The sequence below is a fragment of the Chlorocebus sabaeus genome, chromosome 20 (genome assembly GCF_047675955.1).
Source record: "Chlorocebus sabaeus isolate Y175 chromosome 20, mChlSab1.0.hap1, whole genome shotgun sequence".
NCBI lineage: Eukaryota > Metazoa > Chordata > Mammalia > Primates > Cercopithecidae > Chlorocebus > Chlorocebus sabaeus.
In genome coordinates, this window is record NC_132923.1 from 13387245 (window position 1) to 13412597 (window position 25353).

The 25353-nt window shown below is 37.4% G+C and overlaps 1 protein-coding gene and 1 pseudogene across 2 annotated transcripts in view; both read right to left on the reverse strand.

Moving 5' to 3' along the window:
* The window catches only part of VPS45 (vacuolar protein sorting 45 homolog), an 83365-nt gene that overhangs the window by 57265 nt on the left and 747 nt on the right, over nt 1-25353 (reverse strand). For both annotated transcript variants that reach the window (XM_008019224.3, XM_008019223.3), the window contains exons 2-10: nt 25065-25199; nt 21305-21365; nt 16141-16220; nt 15468-15536; nt 15222-15359; nt 14673-14783; nt 10994-11128; nt 10472-10585; nt 9580-9747 (exon numbers count right to left, since the gene is read on the reverse strand). In XM_008019224.3, coding sequence (XP_008017415.1) covers nt 9580-9747; nt 10472-10585; nt 10994-11128; nt 14673-14783; nt 15222-15359; nt 15468-15536; nt 16141-16220; nt 21305-21365; nt 25065-25199 — 1011 coding nt within the window. The remainder of the gene's footprint in view (nt 1-9579; nt 9748-10471; nt 10586-10993; nt 11129-14672; nt 14784-15221; nt 15360-15467; nt 15537-16140; nt 16221-21304; nt 21366-25064; nt 25200-25353) is intronic.
* Nucleotides 6254-7470, reverse strand: LOC103247176 (large ribosomal subunit protein bL21m pseudogene; annotated as a pseudogene).

Sequence of the window (25353 nt, forward strand, 5' to 3'; positions counted from 1 at the left end):
CAGTGTGAGAGACTAAAAACAGTGGCACTATCAAAATAAATATGGAAATCAGAGGAAGAAATGGCTTGGGTTGAAAGGCTGGCAAGAGCCTTAAAGGGCACTGAATTCTGAGGACATAATTATCGACTATATGATTACAACTTACAAAATGTTTTCACATACATTATCTCTTTTGTACCTGACAACAACCATGTCCAATGTCTAAGAGCTCTTCTGTTCACACTGACTAGGGACTATGATGATAATGGGGAACCTCCCATGTAGCTTTCAAGTACAGAGTTCTATGAGAGAGATTTCTATTGTTGATTTTTTTGGTTACTATTTCACTACCATCATCCTTAAGGGATCAAAAAGGGAGAAACTTCTGTAGATTTTGATCCCAAATTTGTAAGATTTTCTTATTTTTTTCCCTTCATGGTATCTTCCCCCCTAGAGCAGCCATGGAATACAGCCCATTTAGGGTACCTGTTCAAATGTTCCACTATTTTCTACTATAATATGAAGAAATTTCAGGTACAAATTATGTATGTATCTCAATCAATAGCATAAGTTTAAAACATTAAGAAATCTCGTTGGGGACCGGGCATGGTGGCTCACGCCTGTAATCCCAACAGTTTGGGAGGCCGAGGTGGGATCACTTGAGGTCAGGAGTTCGAGACCAGCCTGGACAACATGGTGAAACTCTGTCTCTACTAAAAATACAAAAAATTAGCAGGGTGTGGTGGCGGGCACCTGTAGTCTCAGCTACTCAAGAGGCTGAGGCAGGAGAATAGATTGAACCTGGGAGGCAGAGGTTGCAGTGAGCCAAGATCACGTGCGACTGTACTCCAGCCTGGGCGACAGAGTGAAACCGTCTCAAAAAAATAAATAAATAAAACAGTTAAAAAAACTTTTTAAAAAGAAAAGAAATCCCATTGGGGATTTCTGTTGTTACTTTTCTTATAGGCACAATGTCTCATTTCCTGCCCTTGCAGTCACTCTCCTACCACCTTTTCTGGTTGATCTGTCTCTATACTTTTAAGCAAATCTGAGAAACCCAAGTAACTATACATTCACAAAACTGGTATGATGACAGTCAAAGACTATTTGCAGTAATCAGTCTCTGTCCTTTTCTAGTTACCTTCATGCAGATCTTGACTCTTGGCTGTTTCTTATTAGAGATAAGTGTTGGTGATAACGTGGAGAAATAAGAACCCTTACACACAACTGGTGAATGTAAATTAGTACAGCCATTATGGAAAACAGTATGAAGGTTCCTTAAAAAATTAAAAATAGAACTAATATATGATTTAGCAATCCAACTACTTGGAATATATCCAAAGGACATGAAATCAGTATGTTGAAGAGATATCTGCATTCCTATGTTTACTGCAGCACTATTCAAAATAGCCAAGATATGAAATCAACCTAAATGTCCATCAACAGATGAATGGATCAAGAAAATGCAGTATTTAGGTCAGGCATGGTGGCTCAGGTCTGTAATCCCAGCACTTTGGGAGGCCGACGCAGGCGGACTGCCTGAGCTCAGGAGCTGGGGACCAGCCCGGGCAACATGGTGAAATTCTGTCTCTACAAAAATACAAAAATTAGCTGGGCATGGTGGTGCATGACTGTAGTCCCAGCTACTGGGGAGGATGAGGTGGGAGAGTAGCTTGAGCCTGGGAGGCAGAAGTTGCAGTAAGCCAAGATTGCACCACTGCACTCTAGCTTGGGTGATACAGCCAGACCCTGTCTCAACAAAAAGAAAAAAAAGAGAAGAAGGAAAAGAAAACGCAGCATACATATATACATATATAATGAAATATTTACTACTCAGCCATGAAATAGAATGAAATTCTGTCATTTGTGGCAAAACAGATTAACCTGGAGGACTTTTATATTCAGTGAAATAAGCCTGACACAGAAGGACAAATAGTGCATGATCTTACTCACATGTGGAATCTAAAAAGTTGTTCTCATAGAACTAATAGAAGTAGAGAGCATAATAGCAGTTACCAGAGGATGGGATGGTGAAGGATGGGGGTGGTTAGAAATTGGTTAATAGGTACAAAGCTACAGTTAGAGAGCAGGAATATGTTCTGGTGTTCTACTGCATAGTAGGATGAATAGAGTTAAAAGTAATGTATTACATATGTCAAAATAGCTAGAAGAGAGGTTTTTAAATGTTCTTATCGCAAAGAAACGACCAATGTTTAAAGTGATGGATATGCTAATTACCCTGATTTGATCATTACACAATGTATACATGTATTGAAACATCACATTGTATTCCATAAATCTGTACAATCATTATGCATCAAACATAAACAAAATCCACTTCTATTCCTTGAGACTTGGTACTGGTATTCAGATTGCTTGGCTTGACTCTTAGTTCTCCATTGAGGACTTGGCCCAGATCTGACCAGACCTACTTTGAGTAACTATTTTGCCTACTTTTGAGCCCTTAGGACCCAACTCATGGCTCAGGTCTATGTTCTAGCTAGAGGTATCTATTCTCTCATGAAAAGAAACCTGTAGGTACAAGCTGAGTTCTTTCTTTTCTTTCAGCTGTATCAGTCCTTGGAGAAGCAGGACCTTTTTGTCTGCCTTGATCCCACTTTATCTTTTGGCTTCATTTTGAAGGATTTCCCTCATAGCTACTTATCAACTTGATTGATAGTGGCCTACGTTACACTGAGATTTCAGGGCACTAACCAGAGAAGAGGAGAAAAAAGAATCAGAGAGGCTTATAATTACAAAGCAGGTATATGCTATACGGTAGTATTTATCTGTTGGAAATATAACTGAATTACATAATTTTTTGGTTTCTCTTATTAAATTTTCCATCAGCCTTGTGACTATTAGAAAACGACACTGTCATATTATAACAATGACTGAGTAAAGAGCAAAACAGAAAACTGTCATCTACTTAAGAAGACAGGATTCAAAAACCTTGCGCTGAACTCTAACATTTGTGTGGGCCTAATCAAGGAATAGGAAAAGAAAAGCAAAAATAGTGTCTTTGGAGATCAAGTTTCCTAAAGGAACTAACATTCATTTATAAGATATCAGTGAGAAAACCATTCTTATTTACTGATACTTAGAGATTCTTCCATTGTTTCTGGCTGAATGCTTTTCTACTTTTCTGTTTTCTTCTATCAAAACTATAATGAAGCAGCAGAGCAAGAAGAAATCATTATGACATACACATATTTTAAACTACTATACAGATTACAGATGGTCTTGGTAATTAAAGATAGTCTCCATTTTTTTTTGTTTTAGTTTAACCTAAAGAACAGGATCCCTTCTTTGTTATCTACTATAGTAATGTAGTAAAGTCAGAATATAACAAAATAAACCAACAGATTAGGACAGTAAGATGGAATTGGCAGAAGTCTTCTACATGCTGATCTGATAAAAATGAGCCTAACAGTCTGAGAGAACCGTGTTGTGTGAATATAAAAAGCTTATCTGGGAAAATGATAGAAAGCAGACAAGACCCAATTCTACCGACTGGTAAATACATCTGAGTCAGTATTCCTTTTCTTAATGACTAGTCAACATAAAATTTAGCTTTGCAGTAGATCTTCTGCTGATCAACACTGTTTCTAAAATACTGGCTAAATGTTGTTTTAGAGTAAAAGGATCATTTTTGCATTTAATTAATCAAAGTAAAACTGCCAGTCAGTTCAATGTGTCCCAACCCCTTTTCTTATAATTTTAATGAGTGGCAAAAACAAAAACAAAAATAAAAAAACACTTTTCGGAAATCAGAGAGATACGAGGCTATCAATGAACTAAAAAACAAGTCTTGGATGCCATTAAGAAAATTAAATGTATCATCAAATAATAACACTTGTAATGTTGGTAGTTAATGTTTCTTGAAAGCTGTAAGTACCAAGTACCATAAGCGTTTTACATGTATTGGCTCATTGCACTCTCATAACAATTCTGAGGTAAGACTGAGGCTTAGAGTGATTAGGAATTATTTTCAAACCCAAGCCACCAAAGGTCCAAGTTCTTAGCCACTACTCTATACTGCTTAAAATAGAGCTCTTACTCCTCATTTTTCTAATAAATATTGATTGAGTCCTTATTAAGTATCATTAACAGGATGATTTGAGATCTTTACGCAAGGTCAGGAAAAGATATAAAATAGACTGGTTCCTCTCTCCATATGAAAAGCTGTGATATGACAACTCAGACTGGGCATTGGGGGCAGGGTATGGGGAAGATGGTGAGGGTGGAATTGCTCACTTTCTAAAGATGCCTTTTCTTCATGGTATGGCAAATCTTCATTACTAATCAAATAAATCTCTTCTAAGGATATGTATATGTTTCAGTGGTAGTAAATTTCACTTTGGTTCTAGTGAAATTCTAAATGAAATTTTCATTAGCCTACAAAATAATGGTTAGAATGGCAGCAATTTTTAAGTTAACTTTTAGCAATATGTGAACTTTTTTTTCTTGTCATGATACTTACTATTCAATAAAGCAAACCCCATCTCTACTCACAAACCTCATTTCACTGCTTCATGACGTATTATCATCTAAGGTCAAGCCAAGGAATGCTATAACCCCTCTAGAAGTCAGGCCCCTGACATCCACTTACTATCAAACAAAAGATTCCTTTATAGACTATTTAAGTTGTGTTGCCAAAGAAGTCCTTTATGATGGGGGGACTCCAAATCAACTGCTCATTGTAAAATCCCAATACCCCAGACAAGAAAACCTTCAAAAGATAAGTTTTAAAAATAAAAAGTGGATCACAAATAGAATTTATATTTTTAAAGTGACTATTTTTCTTTTGAAGTGAACATAAAAATAAAGTTTCAGACAATTTATTACAATAACTTTTTCTTATTGCTTTCCATATGTAGAGAGATACAAATAAAGACAGTAAAACTGGTTAGTGATTAAGTCTGGTTCTACTGTTTCCAAGGGAAAAATCAAATGATAAACAAATATAAGAAATTAAAATGTGCTGGGAAAATTGGCTAGCCATAAGTAGAAAGCTGAAACTGGATCCTTTCCTTACTCCTTATACGAAAATTAATTCAAGATGGATTAGAGACTTAAATGTTAGACCTAATACCATAAAAATCCTAGAGGAAAACCTAGGTAGTACCATTCAGGACATAGGCATGGGCAAAGACTTCATGTCTAAAACACCAAAAGCAACGGCAGCAAAAGCCAAAATTGACAAATGGGATCTCATTAAACTAAAGAGCTTCTGCACAGCAAAAGAAACTACCATCAGAGTGAACAGGCAACCTACAGAATGGGAGAAAATTTTTGCAATCTACTCATCTGACAAAGGGCTAATATCCAGAACCTACAAAGAACTCCAACAAATTTACAAGAAAAAAACAAACAACCCCATCCAAAAGTGGGCAAAGGATATGAACAGACATTTCTCAAAAGAAGACATTCATACAGCCAACAGACACATGAAAAAATGCTCATCATCACTGGCCATCAGAGAAATGCAAATCAAAACCACAATGAGATATCATCTCACACCAGTTAGAATGGCGATCATTCAAAAGTCAGGAAACAACAGGTGCTGGAGAGGATGTGGAGAAATAGGAACACTTTTACACTGTTGGTGGGAGTGTAAACTAGTTCAACCATTATGGAAAACAGTATGGCGATTCCTCAAGGATCTAGAACTAGATGTACCATATGACCCAGCCATCCCATTACTGGGTATATACCCAAAGGATTATAAATTATGCTGCTATAAAGACACATGCACACGTATGTTTATTGCAGCACTATTCACAATAGCAAAGACTTGGAATCAACCCAAATGTCCATCAGTGACAGATTGGATTAAGAAAATGTGGCACATATACACCATGGAATACTATGCAGCCATAAAAAAGGATGAGTTTGTGTCCTTTGTAGGGACATGGATGCAGCTGGAAACCATCATTCTCAGCAAACTATCTCAAGAACAGAAAACCAAACACCGCATGTTCTCACTCATAGGCGGGAACTGAACAATGAGATCACTTGGACTCGGGAAGGGGAACATCACACACCGGGGCCTATCATGGGGAGGGGGGAGGGGGGAGGGATTGCATTGGGAGTTATACCTGATGTAAATGACGAGTTGATGGGTGCAGCACACCAACATGGCACAAGTATACATATGTAGCAAACCTGCACGTTGTGCACATGTACCCTACAACTTGAAGTTTAATAATAATAAATAAATTAAAAAAAAAAAAGAAAAAAAAAAAAAAAAAAAAAAGAAAGTGCCATCACCATCTGAGCTGCATTTTATATGCATTCTATTTAATCTTCACAACAATCTTATCAATGAGGCTTGGAAACTACAAATAACATTCTTAAAGTTTTGCAGCTAAAGAGATCTGAGTCTAACTGAACCCTGAACAAGAGTTGTTAAGTATAGCACATGCTCACTAGTTGCTCATTAGCATAATTTTACAGTAGCCTATTACACATCCTTGGGGGTGGCCATACCCAGGCTTCCTTTTTTCCTTGGAAAGCAATGGTTTATTTTTATACTTCCACAAATATTAACTCGGTGATTACAACAAACACTGAGCAATCTCAATGCTGTTTATCTGGAGGATGGTCTGAGGGATCACAATGAATTATTTCTTCTTGAAGCTTTTCCTTCTCCTAAATCTCATAATGACTCTTGGCCATATTTCTGTCTTTTCAATGACTGTGGCTTCTACTCAAACAAGATCCTTTCTGACGAGTGGCTTGCCAAGCAGCATGAAGTTGTCTGCCCCAACCAGTAGGACCTTCTCCAGTAGAATTCTCTCTCCACATGCAAGGTCTAGTTCATTTCCAATTAAGATAAGATCTTCAGAGGTTAACCTTCAACTGGTGGCTGGCAAAATGCACCATGGGAAAAAGCCTGCCATACTGCCCCGTGGTGATGTAAAGTTGCATCAGAGAATCATTGACATCTTGGTTACAGCCACCCCCAAGGATGTGTAATAGGTTAGTGTAAAATTATACTCATGAGTAACTAGTGAGCACGTGCTGTACTTGTTTGGGTTTCTGTTAAACTTTGGGAATGTTATTTGTAGTCTCCAAGCCTCATTTATAAGAATGTTGGTAAAGATTAAATAAAATGCATATAAAATGCTTGGAAGAGAGACAATGCTCTGTAAATGCCTATTATTATTATTGTGATTTTTGTTGAATAAATCAATAATTGTCAAAAAAAAAAAAAGAAATTAAAATGTAGTTATGGGACACGATTTTGTTTTTTATTTAATAAGAGGCAGAAAACTCATTTTTTTGTGATAAATATCAGGACATTTCTATTAGGCCCACAAAACAACTATAAAATATTATTAGTAGTGTTGTTTAAAGGCCATGTTAAATACATTAGGATACATCTTTACAAAGGATACTATTTAGCGATTAAAAAGAATGCGACTTTAGGTTCTGATCCAAAACCCAACAACAATAAATCCCAGTAAAGACCCTGGTATAACTAGAGTACCCACAGGTAGACTTTTTTCTTTTGGTTGCACTATGTGTAAAAAAAAAAAAAAATCATGCTTAGAGGAAGGGAACCAATATTTACAAAGCACCTATTAAATGTGAAGCATTTTACATATCTCATTGAATCATCATAACAGTCAGAAAGTTTGAAATCATTATCCCCAAGACTTGGGCAAATTAAGTAATTTTCCCAAAGAAACTTTGGTAAGGAGAGGTAGGATATAAGCCAGGCCAGTCTGGGTCCAAAACCTGAGTTGTTTCCAATATACCAGGTTGGCATTATCTTATAGAATAAAGTGGAACTGTAGCTGGGAAAGAAAGAAGCTAAGCTTTAGAATATAGGGTCCTATTAACAGGGAAATGTGCTTCTTGTAAGTGGCTTAGAAATGGCTATTTCCTAAAGGACTCGTATTCCTAAATTACTTGTCAGTGACATCATACTTTGTCATTTCTCAGGAATCACGGAATTACCTCTGATTTATTCTATCTTTATATCCAGCCTGTCATTTAATTTCTTCTCCCTTTGAAATGTTTTTCAGTTCTACCCCTTGCTGTACATTTTTGCTACTATCACTGTAAGTCTACAAGTCTCTCTGACCTGTTTTTTCACCTCTAAAGCATCCTTACTAGGTTATATTTCCTAAAATACTGCCTTTACCACCTCAACTTTCTACATAAGATCCTATACTGGATCTCTTTGCCTATCCCAGCAGGTATAAATTCTTACAAGCCTCTTCATAAAGCTTGTAAACTGTTTTTTGTTTACCAATTCAATTTTATCTAATTCTGTTTCATACTCACTCTCTACAGGTCAAACTGTTTATTACTTCCTGCATACTTCTACATCTTTGCTTTTGCTGTTCCTGACTGAACTCCTCCCCCAAATTCTATTCATTCTTTGTGGTCCATCCTAATCTTGCCTTCTCTAAGAAACTGTTCCTAATAACCTCAAAACCTGTTACAGTCAGTATTACAATTATGACTTAATTATCATCTTGAAACATTATCTAATTTTTTCTCGTGCTTCAGTTTTGTGTCTTCAACTAGACTATACATTTCTTGAGGCCAGAGTCTGATTATATTGCTATTCTAAAATCCTCCGGGAGCCCCCATCATTTTAAGATTAAAGCCCAACTTTCTGCCAATGGCCATAACCTGGCTTCAGTCAGTCTTTCTAGTCTAAGACCACTCATCTTGTATCCTGTACTACCCACACTGAACTATTCTCTGTTCCCATATATATATTTAAATATATGTATATTTCAAATATATTTTATATATAGAAAGAAAAAAAATATATCAATATTTATTTCTTCACATCTTCATGCCTGCATTCTCTCTGCTGACAGAATGTTTCTTCTCTGAGAGAATGCTGAGAATGTTTCTTCCTTTTCCCTGTTTGATGTTATTTTCCCTAAGAAGTGCTAAGAAGCCTCATCCTTTGGGAAAACAGTTGTCCTTCCTCTGTATTTCCATATTCCTTTGTAAATACCTCTAATATAGCACATAGTGCATGGTATTACAATTGCTGGTTTAAATTTCTTTCTTCCCTACTATAATGTGGTATTTTATTCATCTTTGTACTCCTAGATCCTCACAGCAGTAGTATGTACATATAGCAGGCATCAACATGTTGGTGTGATGAAAAGCAGACTTCAATAATGAAAAAACTTAGATAATACATTTTAATATGCGTTTTATCTTTTAAAGTCTTCCTAACCACTCTGTGAGATGAGTATTAATATACCTATTTTACGAATAATGAAACTGGCTCAGAGATTAAGTCAACAACTCCACGTCATAAAGTCTGTAAGTGGTATACCAAACATTCCAATCTAGATCTTCTGATTCTAGTTTAGTGCTCTTTCTAGTAGACTAGGCTGCCCTCATACTAATTAACTGAACGCTTAGGAATTGCACATTACACTTCTCTTGTGTCTCTTTTTATAGATCTATCTTAAACAATATCAATTTGTGTTCTCATCTCAGCTCCTTGTCGGACTAAATTCCATGTTGGCGAAGAAGGATTACTTGCCTTTTTATCTCTTGCTCTGCCTGGCACAGTGCCTTACACATAGTAGGTGCTCATCAAATTGGACTGACCTGGAGAGCACTAGAATGGTCATTTTGACAGGCCAGTTCTTGCTCAACCTCTGAAACCTCCAGCAGATTCCGCTCACTGACCAATCGAGATAATTCTCCAACCACTGTCACATGCTTTGAAACAGTCCCAGACATTTTCTTGAACTGTGGATAATTCTCAACAAAGGCCTGCCATGGGAAAAACATCAATGAGAGGTTCTGTTATTTTTTGACCGAGGATAAGCATGTATTGAATGGTGGGGGTAGGGAAAGCAGGGGATGTTTTTCAGCCCTGATTAAAACATCTACAACTTTCAGCCACATGGCATTTTGTTATGCTTAAGAAGAGAAGAACTGGTATATGTTGGTAGACTGAGTCTTTTTTTTTTTTTTTTTGAGACAGAGTTTCGCTCTTGTTGCCCAGGCTAGAGCGCACTGGCATGATTTCGGCTCACTGCAACCTCCCAACCTCTGCCTCCCAGGTTCAAGCGATTCCCCTGCCTCAGCCTCCCGAGTAGATGGGATGACAGGCATGTGCCACCATACCCGGCTAATTTTGTATTTTTAGTAGAGATGGGGTTTCACCATGTTGGTCAGGCTGGTCTCGAACTCCCGACCTCAGGTGATCCGCCCACCTTGGCCTCCCAAAGTGCTGGGATTACAGGCGTGAGCCACTGTGCCTGGCAATAGATCGAGTCTTTAAATAGTCCAGATATTACTGAAGAATGGAAAGAAGCACATGGTTTATTATGAATTTTTTGCTGTATTGTTTAAAGACATTACAGAAAATAAGCCTCAAACCAAATAAAATCAATCAAGGTAGAAATCAGACCCAGAAGATTCCAAAAGTGTTGCTTACATGAATAGTTCCAAACTCTCACATGTTAGTCATTCATGTACAAGCTCAATTTACCTTCATGTCTGCTATTGATTCTAGTTTTTGCTGTTCTTTTGGTTTCTTCTTCTGAAAATCTTCCATGAGATTCTTTATATTGCTACCAATCTCAGCAAAGTTCAGGTACATATTCTGTGAAAAAGAAAGGTGGAAGCACATCATCAACTAGTCTGACTTTCAGAAAATTTAAAAGAAGTGAAAAAGAATTTGGAACACAGAATTGAAGGGCAGGGAAATTCCATTTTAATTACCAAATTTGGACATTAGCTGGGACACTGGTTGATGAATAGCATTACTATTCTCACAAACAGCTACTGGAGGGGAGAGAAGTAAATAACCACGTGATCTCTATGAAAAAAAATACTGCTAAAGGGTCAGAATCTCAATCTTCTGCCTTCCCTTGAGAGGCAGTTTATGCACAGGATGCCTCTATCATCCTTTCACATGAAATCCCATGCCTGCCCCCATACTAACAAGCCAATATTGATCTTCTTACATAAAAACAACTAAAGACAATTAAAAAAGATTTAAACCACCTACATTAGCATAGAATTCATCATTTTCAGCAGATAGGACCACCTCTCTTAAGTCTTTACTGATCCCCGGCACTCTGGAAAGATCAATCCGATTGTTGTTTATGCCTAGTAGTTCATGGACCATGGCCTGATATGTCCACTAAATAAAGAATTATGAAAAAAAATGGTAACTGACAAAATATGGAAATAGTAAACATTCAAGAAAACAAAAACTGATAACATTCTTTAACTAGTCTTATTTACATGAAGATTCTCTAGTTAAATTTTACTAATACTTTGTGCTATCATAAGCATTAAGATTGTCATTTTAATTGATTAAACACTGAAAAAAAGTCAAAATACTTTTAGATTTCACATTTTTGGAAAAAGGGCAGCAAGATTAATATTCTTGATAGAAAGACAACAAATTAGAGCTATCATTAGCTCCAATTTTTTGCCTGTGAATTAAGGGTATATTTTTGGCTTCACAGATAGAGCTATATTGGTACTGCAGTTACAAGCTGTACCATTTCCTGTATGCTTCTGTGGTTTTCTGCAGCATGAGAAGTGTGTTCTTGCAGATTTGAGTGGTACTATATTTATCCTGGGAACACTAATATTATCAGAAAAACCTTGTGAGTTGATCAAAACACTGGGAGATTCAGAAACTTACCTCTGAATCCATTTTATTTTATATTTTTACCTAATGGGAGTTGTGAGGAAGGACTGGTTTCCAGTCTCACAAAATGTGAATTTATTTGGTAAAACTGGAAACGAGAAATCTCTAAATTTTCCCTTTTCACCATTTATGGAGAATAGATTACTTTCAGTCATAGGTCTGTTAGACAAAATGAAGTATTTTCTAGCACGTTCCCTTCTGCATCTAGAATCTAAATGCTAGAAATGTTTATATACATATTTTATCTTAAGAAAATTAGATTTATTAACAAATAATTTAGAAGGTTATAAAAGAAGGTGCTTATTTCCTAAAAGATTTGCCAAAGGAATTCCTGAAAAAGCAAGTTCCATTAGAGCACTTAAAGTAAATACAAGGCTGGGCATGGTGGCTCATGCCTGTAATCCCAGCATTTTGGGAGGCCAAGGTGGGTGGATCACTTGAGGTCGGGAGTTCGAGACCAACATGGTGAAACCCCATCTGTACTAAAAATACAAAATTAGCCGAGCATGGTGGCGCATGCCTGTAATCCCATCTACTCGGGAGGCTGAGGCAGGGAATCGCTTGCACCCAGGAGGCGGAGGTTGCAGTGAACCAAGATCACACCATTGCACTCCAGCCTGGGCAATAAGAGCAAAACTCTGTCTCAAAAAAAAAAAAAAAAAAGTACAACAAAATGTTTTATGTTTTTATGGATAGCTTCTTGTGCATGCTTCTAGCATTTACTCTATAATTAAAATTATGTTTATTTCTCTCATCATTGGACCATGGGCTCTTTGAGGGCAGAAATTATAATTTTTAACCTTTTATCTCTAGTATTTAGTTTAGTACGTGGCACAAAACAAGTCCCCAGTGAAATCTGTGGGATAAATAGTTGCTTTTCTTTGCAAGACAGAATAATAGGCAATTAATTTTCTTTCCACTTTTTGATATTATCAAAAGTTTCTTTGGTGAACATATATTACTCTGAATTTAGGAATATAAGGCTATTTTATACTACAGAGAAGTTTCACTCCACAGATTTCCCTTAGCATATAAGCTGGGAAGAAACTGAAACATAGATTGTGCCTTTCTCTATAAATACAAAGTCACAGCCAGGCGCGGTGGCTCACACCTGTCATCTTGGCACTTTGGGAGGCCGAGTCGGGCAGATCACTTGAAGTCAGGAATTTGAGACCAGCCTGGCCAATATGGCAAAACCCTGTCTGTACTAAAAATATTTAATACAAAAATTAGCCAGGTATGATGGTGCACGCCTGTAATCCCAACTACTCAGGAGGCTGGGGCATGAGAATTGCTTGAACCTGGGAAGTGGAGGTTGCAATGAGTTGAGATCACGCCAACCTGGGTGACAGAAAGAGACTCTGTCTCAATAAATAAATACATACATACATACAGATAAAATCACTATTGATAGAGCACCTGCTATGTGCACTGTTCTTATGCTTGCAGGAGAAAAAACACTCAGTCTGCCTTGAAGAAATATGTAACGTAGGAGACGGTGTAAACAACCAAAGCTACAACATGGCAAGTACAGCATGAGACATGAGAGAGACACAAAGGTCTACAGGTCTACAGGAACTTTCAGGAGGTAAGAACAATAACTGACTGAAAGAATACAGGCTTCAAGGAGATGTTGAAGAATGGCTGGATGTTGGAGATGGCTTTTGAGTGTTTTTTTTGAGACAAGAGTTTCGCTCTTGTTGCCCAGGCTGGAGGAGAGTGGTGTGATCTCGGCTCACTGCAACCTCTGCCTCCCAGGTTCAAGTGATTCTCCTGCTTCAGCATCCTGAGTAGCTGGGATTACAGGCGCCTGCTACCACGTCTGGCTGATTTTTTTCTATTTTTAGTAGAGACAGGGTTTCATTATGTTGGACAGGCTGGTCTCGAACTCCTGACCTCAGGTGATCTACCCACCTCGGCCTCCCAAAGTGCTGGGACTACAGGTGTGAGTCACTGTGCCCGGTTCTTCTTCTTCCTTTTTTTTTTTTTATTCTTTGCTATTATTCATATAAATCATTTTATTTATTTATTTATTTTTGGAGACGGAGTCTCGCTCTGTTGCCCACGCTGGAGTACAGTGGCATGATCTCAGCTTACTGCAACCTTCGCCTCCAGGGTTCAAACGATTCTCCTGCCTCAGCCTCCCAAGTAGCTGGGACTACAGGTGTGTGCAACCACACCCAGCTAATTTTTTTGTAGTTTTAGTAGAGACGGGGCTTCACCATGTTGGCCAGGCTGGTCTTGAACTCTTGACCTCAGGTGATCCAGCCACCTTAGCCTCCCAAAGTGCTGGAATTACAGGAATGATCCACCGTGCCTGGCCAGATTGAGTGGTTTTAACAGCAGTATTTTGATGGTGAAGATGGGAAGAGAAGGTACTCCAAACATTCTAGAGTTTAGAAAGCAGTCACAGTAAAAGCATGCTGGCAGGAAACCATGTGGCATTATCTACGTAAGTAGTGAGCTCTAGGTTTCATAAGAGGTTTAGCCCACATTGTGAAGGCTCTTGGATGCCAAGTTCAGGAGTTTTTTAACCTAGTAGGCAAATGGGAACCAATGAAGGTTTTTAAGCCAAGAGTAGTAAGATAGAACTATGCTTTAGGAACAAATTCATTGTATTTGTGGAACATTTAGAGTGAGAAGAAATAAAAAGTAGGAAATCAAGTAGATGACTTTTTCAATATTCTTGCAAGAGATTAGGGTCCAGACCAAGGCAATGGCTGTAAGAATGGAAATGAGGAGACAGACGGAAACACTGGAAAATAGAATCTACAGAATTAAGAAGCTGTCTTGATTAGGCATGGAGGTACTGGCAGAAAGATATGGGAGGGATGAGGCAGAAGAGTTAATGATGACAGTGGATGGAAGAATCATGATACCAAAACACCGGGAAATACAAAGCAAAACCAAGAATAGCTAAAAATAAGGAGGCAAATAAGTGGACCATGCTTTTATTTCCATATCTGTATTTTGATGAATATCACTTGAAATCATCCTCCTATTATGCCAAGAAAGGGTTTTGTACCTGGTTTAGCAATGGGGTGATGGCATCATCACAACGATCTAAAATAAGGAGCAATGGAGGAACCTCTGTCCGACGGAATTCAAACAGTTCATATTCTTTAGTTATCACTTGCTGTGGGTGAGAAAGAAAGATGGTTTGTGCAACCAACTAGTTACACACAGAGATGATATAAATAGGATATTAATAAACGCTACATTTAACAATAGTTCTTTGCACCCACACAGATCTTCCATATGAAGGATTCAAAAGTCTCACAAAGTTTAGTAGCATACTATTTAAGAGGTTAGAATTTGAAACCCTATTTTATAAGTGGTTTAACTGGACCAAAAAAGAGTTAAATAGACTGTGTATGTTTTTTGGGTTAAACCTAAGAATCTTAGCTCTAAATGTTGCTTTTTGTTTTAAATTACATATACCTACCTCTTTGCTTGGAAACCTAACATACAATCATGTCCTTGGTTGTAAATAAAATATTGCTTTAGTTTTTGAAATATGATAGAGAAATGAATGGCCGTTATGTTTTGGAACCAGGAATAGGTAATGCCATACCTTAACACACTCTGCAAGTCTCTTTGCTGCCTCTGATGAGAGCTGATAACGAATCATGGGACATTTCTTCAGAGATAAAAGGAGAGCTGTAAGCCCTTGAGTTGTTCTAGATAGCTGGGCTGGATCCCAATTTCGACCCTTTTTGTTAAAAACATATATTCAGAGAAAATATTTGAAATTTCTCTTACAAGTCTAATTATTTGCTGAATTAACTCTCAACTGATAATTAAACCTTTCCTTCCATACCTGACAGCAACCCAAAATATTGAGGGAAAACAAATGTGGGTTCACAGCAATGTAATCACCATAAAATTCCTGCAAATAAAGCACCAAGAATAGTCATTCCATAAACTTCAATTGTATCAAGCAGTAATATTGTCATATGTGATATAATATGATATAACCAAACTTGGTGAAATACAGGTGTAAAGAGACACAAAATTGTTCAATTAATAATTGCGTAACAACAGTCAACGTGGGAGAATTAAAATAATTACAAAACAGTAGCAATAACAATAAATCTAAAAAATAAAAGTTGTAAAGGTATACACATTATATTTCTGGAGACCTCTATGCATACTTATCAATTAGTAAAAATAAAATACTGCTAATAGGAGATATAATGTTCTACTCAGATAAAAAAGAACTTTGCTGTCCAATGTGTTGTCATGAGAGAGAATATAATTTAAAACAGGTCATTCTTTTTATTCATTTATCACCTATCACATCCTTCTGAAAAATTCAAAACTAGTTTATCTGCTGCCTCTGAAAACAATATTCCTCACTTATGTGATAAACATATTTAAGTGTTCATAAAAAAACTTCTTTTGAGACAGACCTTTCCTTATTTTTTATTTTTAGACTCAAATATTTAAAAAGGGCCAACATACGAGATGTGTTACAGGACCAATATGTTTACCTGAACCTCAGCCACAACTTCCTGTTCATCAGCTTCAGCCAATGACTTCACGTCACTCTTGCTGATCACATTACTGAAATCTGAAACATACGAGTTGGGGTTGACTCAAAGGAGATAATTTCTGCTGCAACTATATGTAAAAGGGCCTGATAGTTAAAGCCTAATGAATAAGTGACCTTCAAACTGGAATGGGTAGCACAAATATATTTAATCCACAAATTCATAATTTTATATATATATATATTAAAAGGACCACTGGCCGGGCACAGTGGCTCACACCTGTAATCCCAGCACTTTGGAGGCTGAGGCAGGTGGGTGATGAGGTCAGGAAATGGAGACCATCCTGGCTAACACGGTGAAACCCCGTCTCTACTAAAAATAAAATTTAAAAAAAATTAGCCAGGTGTGGTGGCGGGCACCTGTAGCAGCCCCAGCTACTCAGGAGGCTGAGGCAGGAGAATGGTGTGAACCCAGGAGGCGGAGCTTGCAGTGAGCCCAGATCAGGCCACTGCACTACAGCATGGGCGACAGAGCGAGACTCTGTCTCAAAAAAAAAAAAAAAAAGAACCACCATCGGAGGGATTGGAGAATGAGAATACTAGGGAACCAAGTCATTTTATTGAAAATAGTGAATAAGGAGAAAGAAGTAAACTTTCATCCTGTGTTTTATATATAAACTGTACTGCCAGCTAACCAAATAGATGAGGGAAAATTTTTCTTTGTGAAAATATTCCAGCTCAATAATAACTAACGAATGTTAATGACAGAATTAGAATATCATCATTTTTTCTAACCCCTAATGAATCAATTGAATGGACCCAGGCATTGAGCATCAGCAGCTGCTAATATCAAAAGAATAAATAGCCAATGAAAGTATACAATACCACCTATAAAGTATTCTCGCCAAGAAGAAATCGAATCTTAACCTAATTAAGGCTCTGTATTCACCTATGAATTTACAGGAACCAGAAGATAGAGGAGTATTTTAAACTTCAAGGAACATGTTAAACTACCCCATGGGGATGCAATCAGCAAGATCCAGAGTATGGAAAACTTAACAGTTTCTTCAATAAATAAATTGCATGGGGCAGCAGGCGCAGGGTGGGAAGACCTATACAGAAGATTAAGAAACTTATCAACCAACAGCAATGTGTGAACCTTATTTTGATCCTGATTTTAAAAAACTGTAAAAAAAAAAAAAAGAGAGACAATTTTAAATTTGAACGCTGAATGGTTATTTGAAAATAGTACTAAGAGTTCAAGACCAGCCTAGGTAACATCACTTGAACCTGGGAAGTTGAGTTTACAGTGAGCCGAGATCATGCCACTGCACTCTGTCTGGGTGACAGAGGGAGACTCTGTCTCAAAAAAAAAAAAAGAAAAAAAAATTATTTTTCATTTTTAATCTACATGTAATAATGGAAATGCGCTTTTTAAAAAATGAGTCCTTATCTTTTAGAGATGCATACTGAAATACTTATGGATAAAATTATATAATGTCTTAGATTTGCTTTAAAATAATATTGGTGGGGGAGTAGGTGACAGTATAGCTAAAACAAGATTGGGTGAGGCTCAATAACTGTTGAAACCAGCTGATAGGTACATTGGGACTTATGATACTATTCCACTTTTGTATGTCTTTAAAAGTTCGGTGCAGTGGCTCACACATGTAATCCCATCACTTTGGGAGACAACAGTGGGCAGATTGCACTTGAGGCCTGGAGTTTGAGATCAGCTTAGCCAACACAGTGAAATCACGACTCTCCTAAAAATACAAAAATTAGTTAGGCATGGTGCCATGGGCCTGTAATCCCAGCTACTTGGGAGGCTGAGGCAGGAGGATCATTTGAACCCAGGAGGCGGAGGTTGCAGTGAGATGAGATTGTGCCACTGCACTCCAGCCTGGCGACAGAGCGAGACTCCATCTCAAATAAATGAATAAATGAATGAATGTTCCGTAACAAAAAGTTTTTTTAAATAAAGAGAGGGGCCTATTACATAAGAGATTTAGTAACATAAAAATATTTTTAAAAAGTATAAAAGAGAGATGAACAAGCTAGCTTAGTACTGATATAAATTGTGCCGCAAGTTAGTAATGAATAAAGTCACTACATACAAATTCATTTTAGTTTACATCAATCAAATAAAATTCTGAAATTGATTATGCCATCCAAGAAATCTGAAGTCTACTTTTCATAGGCTGTGGTGCTAATATAATTTTTTTCTTCTGCTTCATAGATTTACACTCCAAATCAAACAATTTTTAGAACCAGAAGAGTAAACACTAGATTAACCATTATTAATGTCAACTGCTACAAAGAACTGTTTAGAGGAAAAAGGAGTCTTTCACCTCATGACCAATTCAATTTTTAGCCAAGAGATTCAGCAAAAGAGTAATTCTGTTATTATATATGTCTACTTAAACTTGGCAGCACAGGGGATATATGTACATATATACCTATATATGTATATGTGATTTATATATATTTATATATGTATACATGTATGTGTATATATATACACAAAAATATCAGAGATCTAGCTTGTGATCATACTAAAAATACCAGAATAACTACACACCTATGCAAATGGCTAAAATACAAAATAGAGACAACACCAAATGCTCCCAAGGATGCAAAGAAACTGGTTCACCCATGCATTGCTAGTGAAAATGTAACATGATATAGACACTAAGGAAAACATTTGGCAGTTTCTTAATACAGAAAATATGCAATTACCATATGACTCAGCAGTTGCACTCCTGGGGGTTATTTATCCCAGAGAATGAAGACTTAACTTTCACATAAAAATCTGTACACAGATATTTATAGCAGCTTTATTTGTAATAGTCAAAAGTAGAAACAAGTCATATGTCCTTCAATGGTGTATAGTTAAACAAACTGTGGTACATTTATACCATGGAATACTACCCAGCAATAAAAAGAAATGAACTATTTTTAAATTAAAAAAAATTTTTTTTTGCATCTCCAGCTCAAAGGAGGAATGAACTATTAATACACACAACAGGTGAGGTCTGGTGGCTCATGCCTGTAATCCCAGTACTTTGGGAGGCTGAAGCAGGTGGATCACCCAAGGTCAGGAGTTTCAGACCAGCCTGGCCAATGAACATGGTGAAACCCTGTATCTACTAAAAAAAAAAATAAAAATTAGCTGGGCGTGGTGGTGTGCACCTGTAACCTTAGCTACTCGGGAGGCTGAGGTGGGAGAATCGCTTGAACCCGCGAGGTGGAGGTTGCAGTGAGTTGAGATGGCGACACTGCACTCCAGCCTGGGTGACAAAGCAAGACTCCGTCTCAGACAAAAAAACAAAAAAGCAAACACACACACACACACACACACACACGCGCACGCACACATACCAGCCTGGATGACTCTCCAGAGAATTATGCTGAGTAAAAAAAGTCATTCCCAAAAGGTTTTATACTGTATGATTTCATTTATAGAACATTCTTCGAATGGTAAAATATAAAATGGAGAAAATATTAGTGGTTACCAGGGTTAATGAGGGGGTTGGCGTGGCAGAGAAGTCCATATAAGCTAATAAAAGGGCAATATAAGGGATCCTTATACAGATGAAAATGTTCTGTATCCTGACGGTATCAGTGTTAACATCTTGGTTGTGATATTGTACTATCGTCATGTAAGATACTACATGGGGGAAGCTGGGTAAAGGGTATCTGGGATCATTTGTGTTTTTTTTTTTTTTTTTTTTTTAAACAGCTGCACACTAATTTACAATTACTTCAAAATAGAAAGTTTAATTTTAAAAAGAAAACCTGTGACTATTAGCCAAAAACAAACAGACAAAAACAAACAAAAATTAAGATGCCACAGATTAATAAAATTGCCCATTTTTACCTCTTGGGGCATTGTGCACTGAAAACCCACTGGATGAGCTTTATATAACTTTTCAGTTCTACACAGAAGTGAATGAAATAAAATATGAGAGAGCTCTTATATATAGTCTTTTCACAAATGTTAATTTTTGGTATCATTACTCCATTTAAGTAGTATACGCTGAAGAAAGTACATATGTCTTAGACTGTAGTCTAAACCCTAAAACTCTAATACTTTTAAGTAAGCTTTAAAACTTCTCAAATACCCTACTTACTGTTAAATCTAGTCCTTGGTTTTGGAAATATTACCAAACAGACTACACTAATACTATTAACATAAAGATCAATAATGACATCTAGAGGAGAATGGATGTAACTTCCACAGCCAAATGTATTGGATCAAAAAAATCCATGTAAATTGTATAGTAAATACAAACCTAGTTTATTTCCAGACCTCCCCTATCTAACCCCCAACCCAAGAAAGCTGTGCACATAAGAGATCACTACCTGATGATTTATACTTTCAATGCATTAAATATAGTAACAAAGAGAAGTGAAAGGCTTTTATCTGGTATGTAAAGTAAATCTCTGCTTTTCCAACAAACTCAAGTATTACCTTCCCACTTCAAAAAATAAATCAGCTTCCATGCCTCAATTCCTAAGTGTAAAATGGGGATAAGTATATACCTTTTTTTTTTTTGGCAGGGGTGAGAATGTGAAATTTATCTACTTACAACTTTTGACTTACAAAGCATCTTGAAAGGCAAAGTAAAACATAAAATTTTTAATTTAAGTAATCAAAGATGAATGGAAATCACATTTAGCCCTCTGAAACAGAATATTGGTCAAAATTTTTTTTTTGTTTTTTTTTTGAGACAGAGTTTCGCTCTTGTTGCCCAGGCTGGAGTGCAATGGCACAATCTCGGCTCACTGCAATCTCCGCCTCTCCAGTTCAAGCGATTCTCCTGCTTCAGCCTCCCAAGCAGCTGGGATTATAGGCATGCGTCACCATGCCTAGCTAATTTTGTGTTTTTAGTAGAGATGGGGTTTCACCATGTTGGTCAGGCTGGTCTCAAACTCCTGACCTCAGTGATCCACCCACCTTGGCCTCCCAAAGTGCTGGGATTACAGGCTTGAGCCACCACATTCGGCAGGTCAACAGATTTTTAATACTTTGGAAGGACGTTAAATAAACGAGATATTTATAGTGACAGATTCAATGAACTTATTAGTGACATAAAGGGCTCAATGAAACACACTAACTGGGATGTTGTTATGAGTTTGAAAAAGTGAACTAACATACTTACAAATGAAATATATAGTGTATTTGGGTCTTCGGAGCTCCTGAATCATATAATCCACATTCTCCTAGAAAATGAAGAACAAGCGAACAAAATATGAGGAGAGTTGCTTAAGGAAAAAAGTAATAAGCATTACCCATTGATTTATTTACTGCATCTACTGCATATTGATGTCTAGGTTAAGTGTTGCATATGTTGGTGGATAAGGGCTGGAGACAGATAAATTTTGTGCACACGTTGGTGGGTAAGGGCTGGAGACAAAAGAGATGAATACAATGATCAGGAATCATATATTATTTAATAGTATGTGTATAATATTAAATATTAACCAACTGCATTTTGGCCAAATTAAGATAAAGAATATAAAGGACACAGATGTTGAAATACAACATAAAATTGATTATAATTCTGCAAACTCACACTGAGCTGTTTGTCTATAAATTGTATTCATTTGCTCAAAATTCTTTTTTTTTTTTTTTTTTTGAGATGAGGTCTCACTCTGTCACCCAGGCTGGAGGGCAATGGCACAATCTCGGCTCACTGCAACCTCCGTCTCCCGGGTTCAAGCAATTCTCCTGTCTTAGCCTCCCAAGTAGCTGGGATTACAGGTTTGTGCCACCACACCCAGCTAATTTTTTGTAATTTTAGTAGACACAGGGTTTCACCATGTTGGCCAGGTCTTGAACACCTGACCTCAACTGATCCACTGGCTTGGCCTCCCAAGTGCTAGGATTACAGGTGTGAGCCACTGCGCCTGGCCTGATCAAAATTCTTACATAGAACATCAAATGTGTCTATTCCTTTAAAAATTAACATTCAAGAGAAAATATAGTTAATTATATTCACTTTGGCTTTTAATTTATTGGTATGTAAGACTCTGCACAACTACAATGTTTGTGAAGTATCTGCAAGTAGTAGGCTAAGATCTTTCTATAATTACATTAATTTAAAATAAAGAATAAAAGTTTAAAACAAAAAAGTTGATCTTTATATGGTCAAAATATAAGAATTCCAATTACATAAGATTATAATGCAGGTTTTATTGATTTTTGATACTATAATACCTGGTTAAATTTCAATATAAATTGTTCCCTATTTAGTAATTTGTTTTAAAAATCACCTTTCTTTACAGAATTAAAAAAAAAATGTGCCGGGCGCGGTGGCTCACTCTTGTAATCCCAGCACTTTGGGAGACCGAGGCAGGTGGATCACCTGAGGTCGGGAGTTCAAGACCAGCCTGACCAACATGGAGAAACCCCGTCTCTACTAAAAATACAAAATTAGCCGGGGTGGTGGCACATGCCTGTAATCCCAGCTACTCGGGAGGCTGAGGCAGGAGAATCGCTTGAACCCAGGAGGCAGAGGTTGCGGTGAGCCGAGATCGTGCCATTGCACTCCGGCCTAGGCAAAAAGAGCGAAACTCTGTCTCAAAAAAAAAAGAAAAAAAAATTGTAAGCAATGTATACTGCTTATTAATGGGGAAAAGGTTTTAAAAATTGTCATTTAGATTTAAAAATGCATTCCAATTAACTTTATAATATAATCTTAAGAAAAAAATTTAAATAATCTTTTAAACCTCAGTTACTTCCTCGTAATACGCTAGGCAAAAATAACAAACTGAATTAAAAGATTCCTAAAAGTTCAGACAATGTGGAAAAAGACAAAAGATAAGAGAATATATAAAATAATAAAAAGAAAAAGGAAAGATGATGATGATGATGATGATGATGATGATGATTTGAGACGGAGTCTTGCTCTGTCGCCAGGCTGGACTACAGTGGTGTGATCTCAGCTCACTGCAACCTCCAACTCCCCGGTTCAAGCGATTCTCCTGCCTCAGCCTCCCTAGTAGCTGGGACTACAGGTGCTTGCCACCATGCCTGGCTAATTGTTTGTGTGTGTGTGTGTGTGTGTGTGTGTGTTTTCAGTAGAGACGGGGTTTCACCATGTTGGCCAGGATGGTCTCGATCTCCTGACCGCGTGATCTGCCCGCCTCGGCCTCCCAAAGTGCTAGGATTACAGGTGTGAGCCACTGTGCCTGGCCAAAAGGAAAGATTCTTAAAAGAGTTTGAGAGACAGTACATAGCAGTCAAAGAGTTTCTCTAATAAAAAAATTCGGAAATAATGAACTAGATGATCTCTAAGGTACCTCTTGAACCAAAATATCATGACTAAGAGCTACAAATATGAAACAATTGGAAACTATTATAATACAGCATGTGTTCATTAATTCAGCAACTATTTATTGAGTGTCCACTGTGTGACAGGCATTGGGAATATAGGGTGAGAAAAAACAGATATCATATCTGTTTTCATGGATTACTGCTGGTAATCACCCAAACCATATAAAAGTTCAAACCACGACATGCAATAGGGAGATAAAGATGGTGCTGTAAATGCACATAAGGGGCAGGTCAGCAAAACCAGGGAAGGGTTACTTGAGGAAGTGAAGTTCCAGGCAGAATAAGAAGCCTATGCAAAGGTCCTGTGGCATGACAGAACAAGGGGAATATAGTGGATTGAAAGATTAAGGTGATTAAGGTGCAGAGTGCAAAAGGGGAATGGTTCGAAATGAGGCTGGAGAAATGGTAGAAACCAGACCATGCTGCACCTTGAAGGCTACAATTAAGGAGTTTTGCCCTTATCACAAAAGCAATGAGAAGTCATTTAAGGATTTCAAGTAGGAGTGCCATGATCAAATTTGCATTCTGGAAAGTACGTATGTACAAACATGATAAAATGCATTAGAGTTGAAGAACATGAATATGAATCAACAAAGTATAACAGCCAGGCGCGGTGGCTCACGCCTGTAATCCCAGCACTTTGGGAGGTCGAGGAGGGCGGATCATGAAGTCACGAGATCGAGACTATCCTGGCTAACACAGTGAAACCCCATCTCTACGAAAAATACAAAAAAATTAGCCGGGCGTGGTGGCAGGTGCCCGTAGTCCCAGCTACTCGGGAGGTTGAGGCAGGAGAATGCCGTGAACCTGGGAGGTGGAGCTTGCAGTGAGCCTGAGATTGCACCACTGCACTCCAGCCTGGGCGACACATGGATACTCCAAAAAAAAAAAAAAAGTATTAAAATAGGAAAGGATTTTTAAAGGAGAGACTCAAGCTAGATTTAGAAGGTGATGGACAAAAAGTGACAAATGGCCAAATAACTTTTAATTAGTGGAAGAAAAAAAAAACCAAACAGTGAACAGGAATGAGCATGTAAAATTGCTCATTCCAACAGTAGCCTAGCTGGCTACAGAGGAGGAGCAGACCTAGGACACAGGAAGGCTGGATACATATGGGCAGATCAAACCAACAAAGGAGGACTTTAACTGCTGGGCTAAATCTAGATTTAATCATGGAAATAACATCAAGCCACCAGAGGTTTCTGAGCATAAATGTGAATAAAGTGGTAAAGATTCAAGACACTCATAGCTGTATACGAAATTAAGTGTTGATGGTGTTCAACGTGACAGATATGGAGGTTAATCCAGGAATAAAGTAATGTGGGTCTCTGTTAAGAGTAGTTCATTAGTGGCAATGGGAATAGCTGTGAACCTAAAAGACATCTTGAAGGAAGAATTGGCTGTAAGGGGTCAACTGAAATATGGAAACAAAACAAGAAAAATGAAGGTTATAATACTGATGAACCAGGATAATTATGATGCTACAAATTATGATAATACAAATTTATTTTGCCTTCTTAATGCTTTCAGATTAGAGTGTTCTGCATCTGCCTGGGCAGATGGAAACTCAGTTTATGCAGTACCTTTGTAGGTCGAAGAAAACAAATTGCCTTCAGGTGTTTCATGATCTCTCGATTTTGAGAATCAATGCGTTCAAAGAGGTACACTTCTTTCTGTAGAATCTCCGATTGTGTGTATACCATACTCACTATGCCAGTCTGTAAAAACAAAGGATTAACTAAAAGTATGCTAGTCTAGAATAATAAAAACAAGTAGCATATCTAAGCCTCTTTTTTCATTAATACTTAGCTGGATAACTTAAATAGTAATATACATAATAACATTTACTGAACATCCAAACAGGTAGGTAAC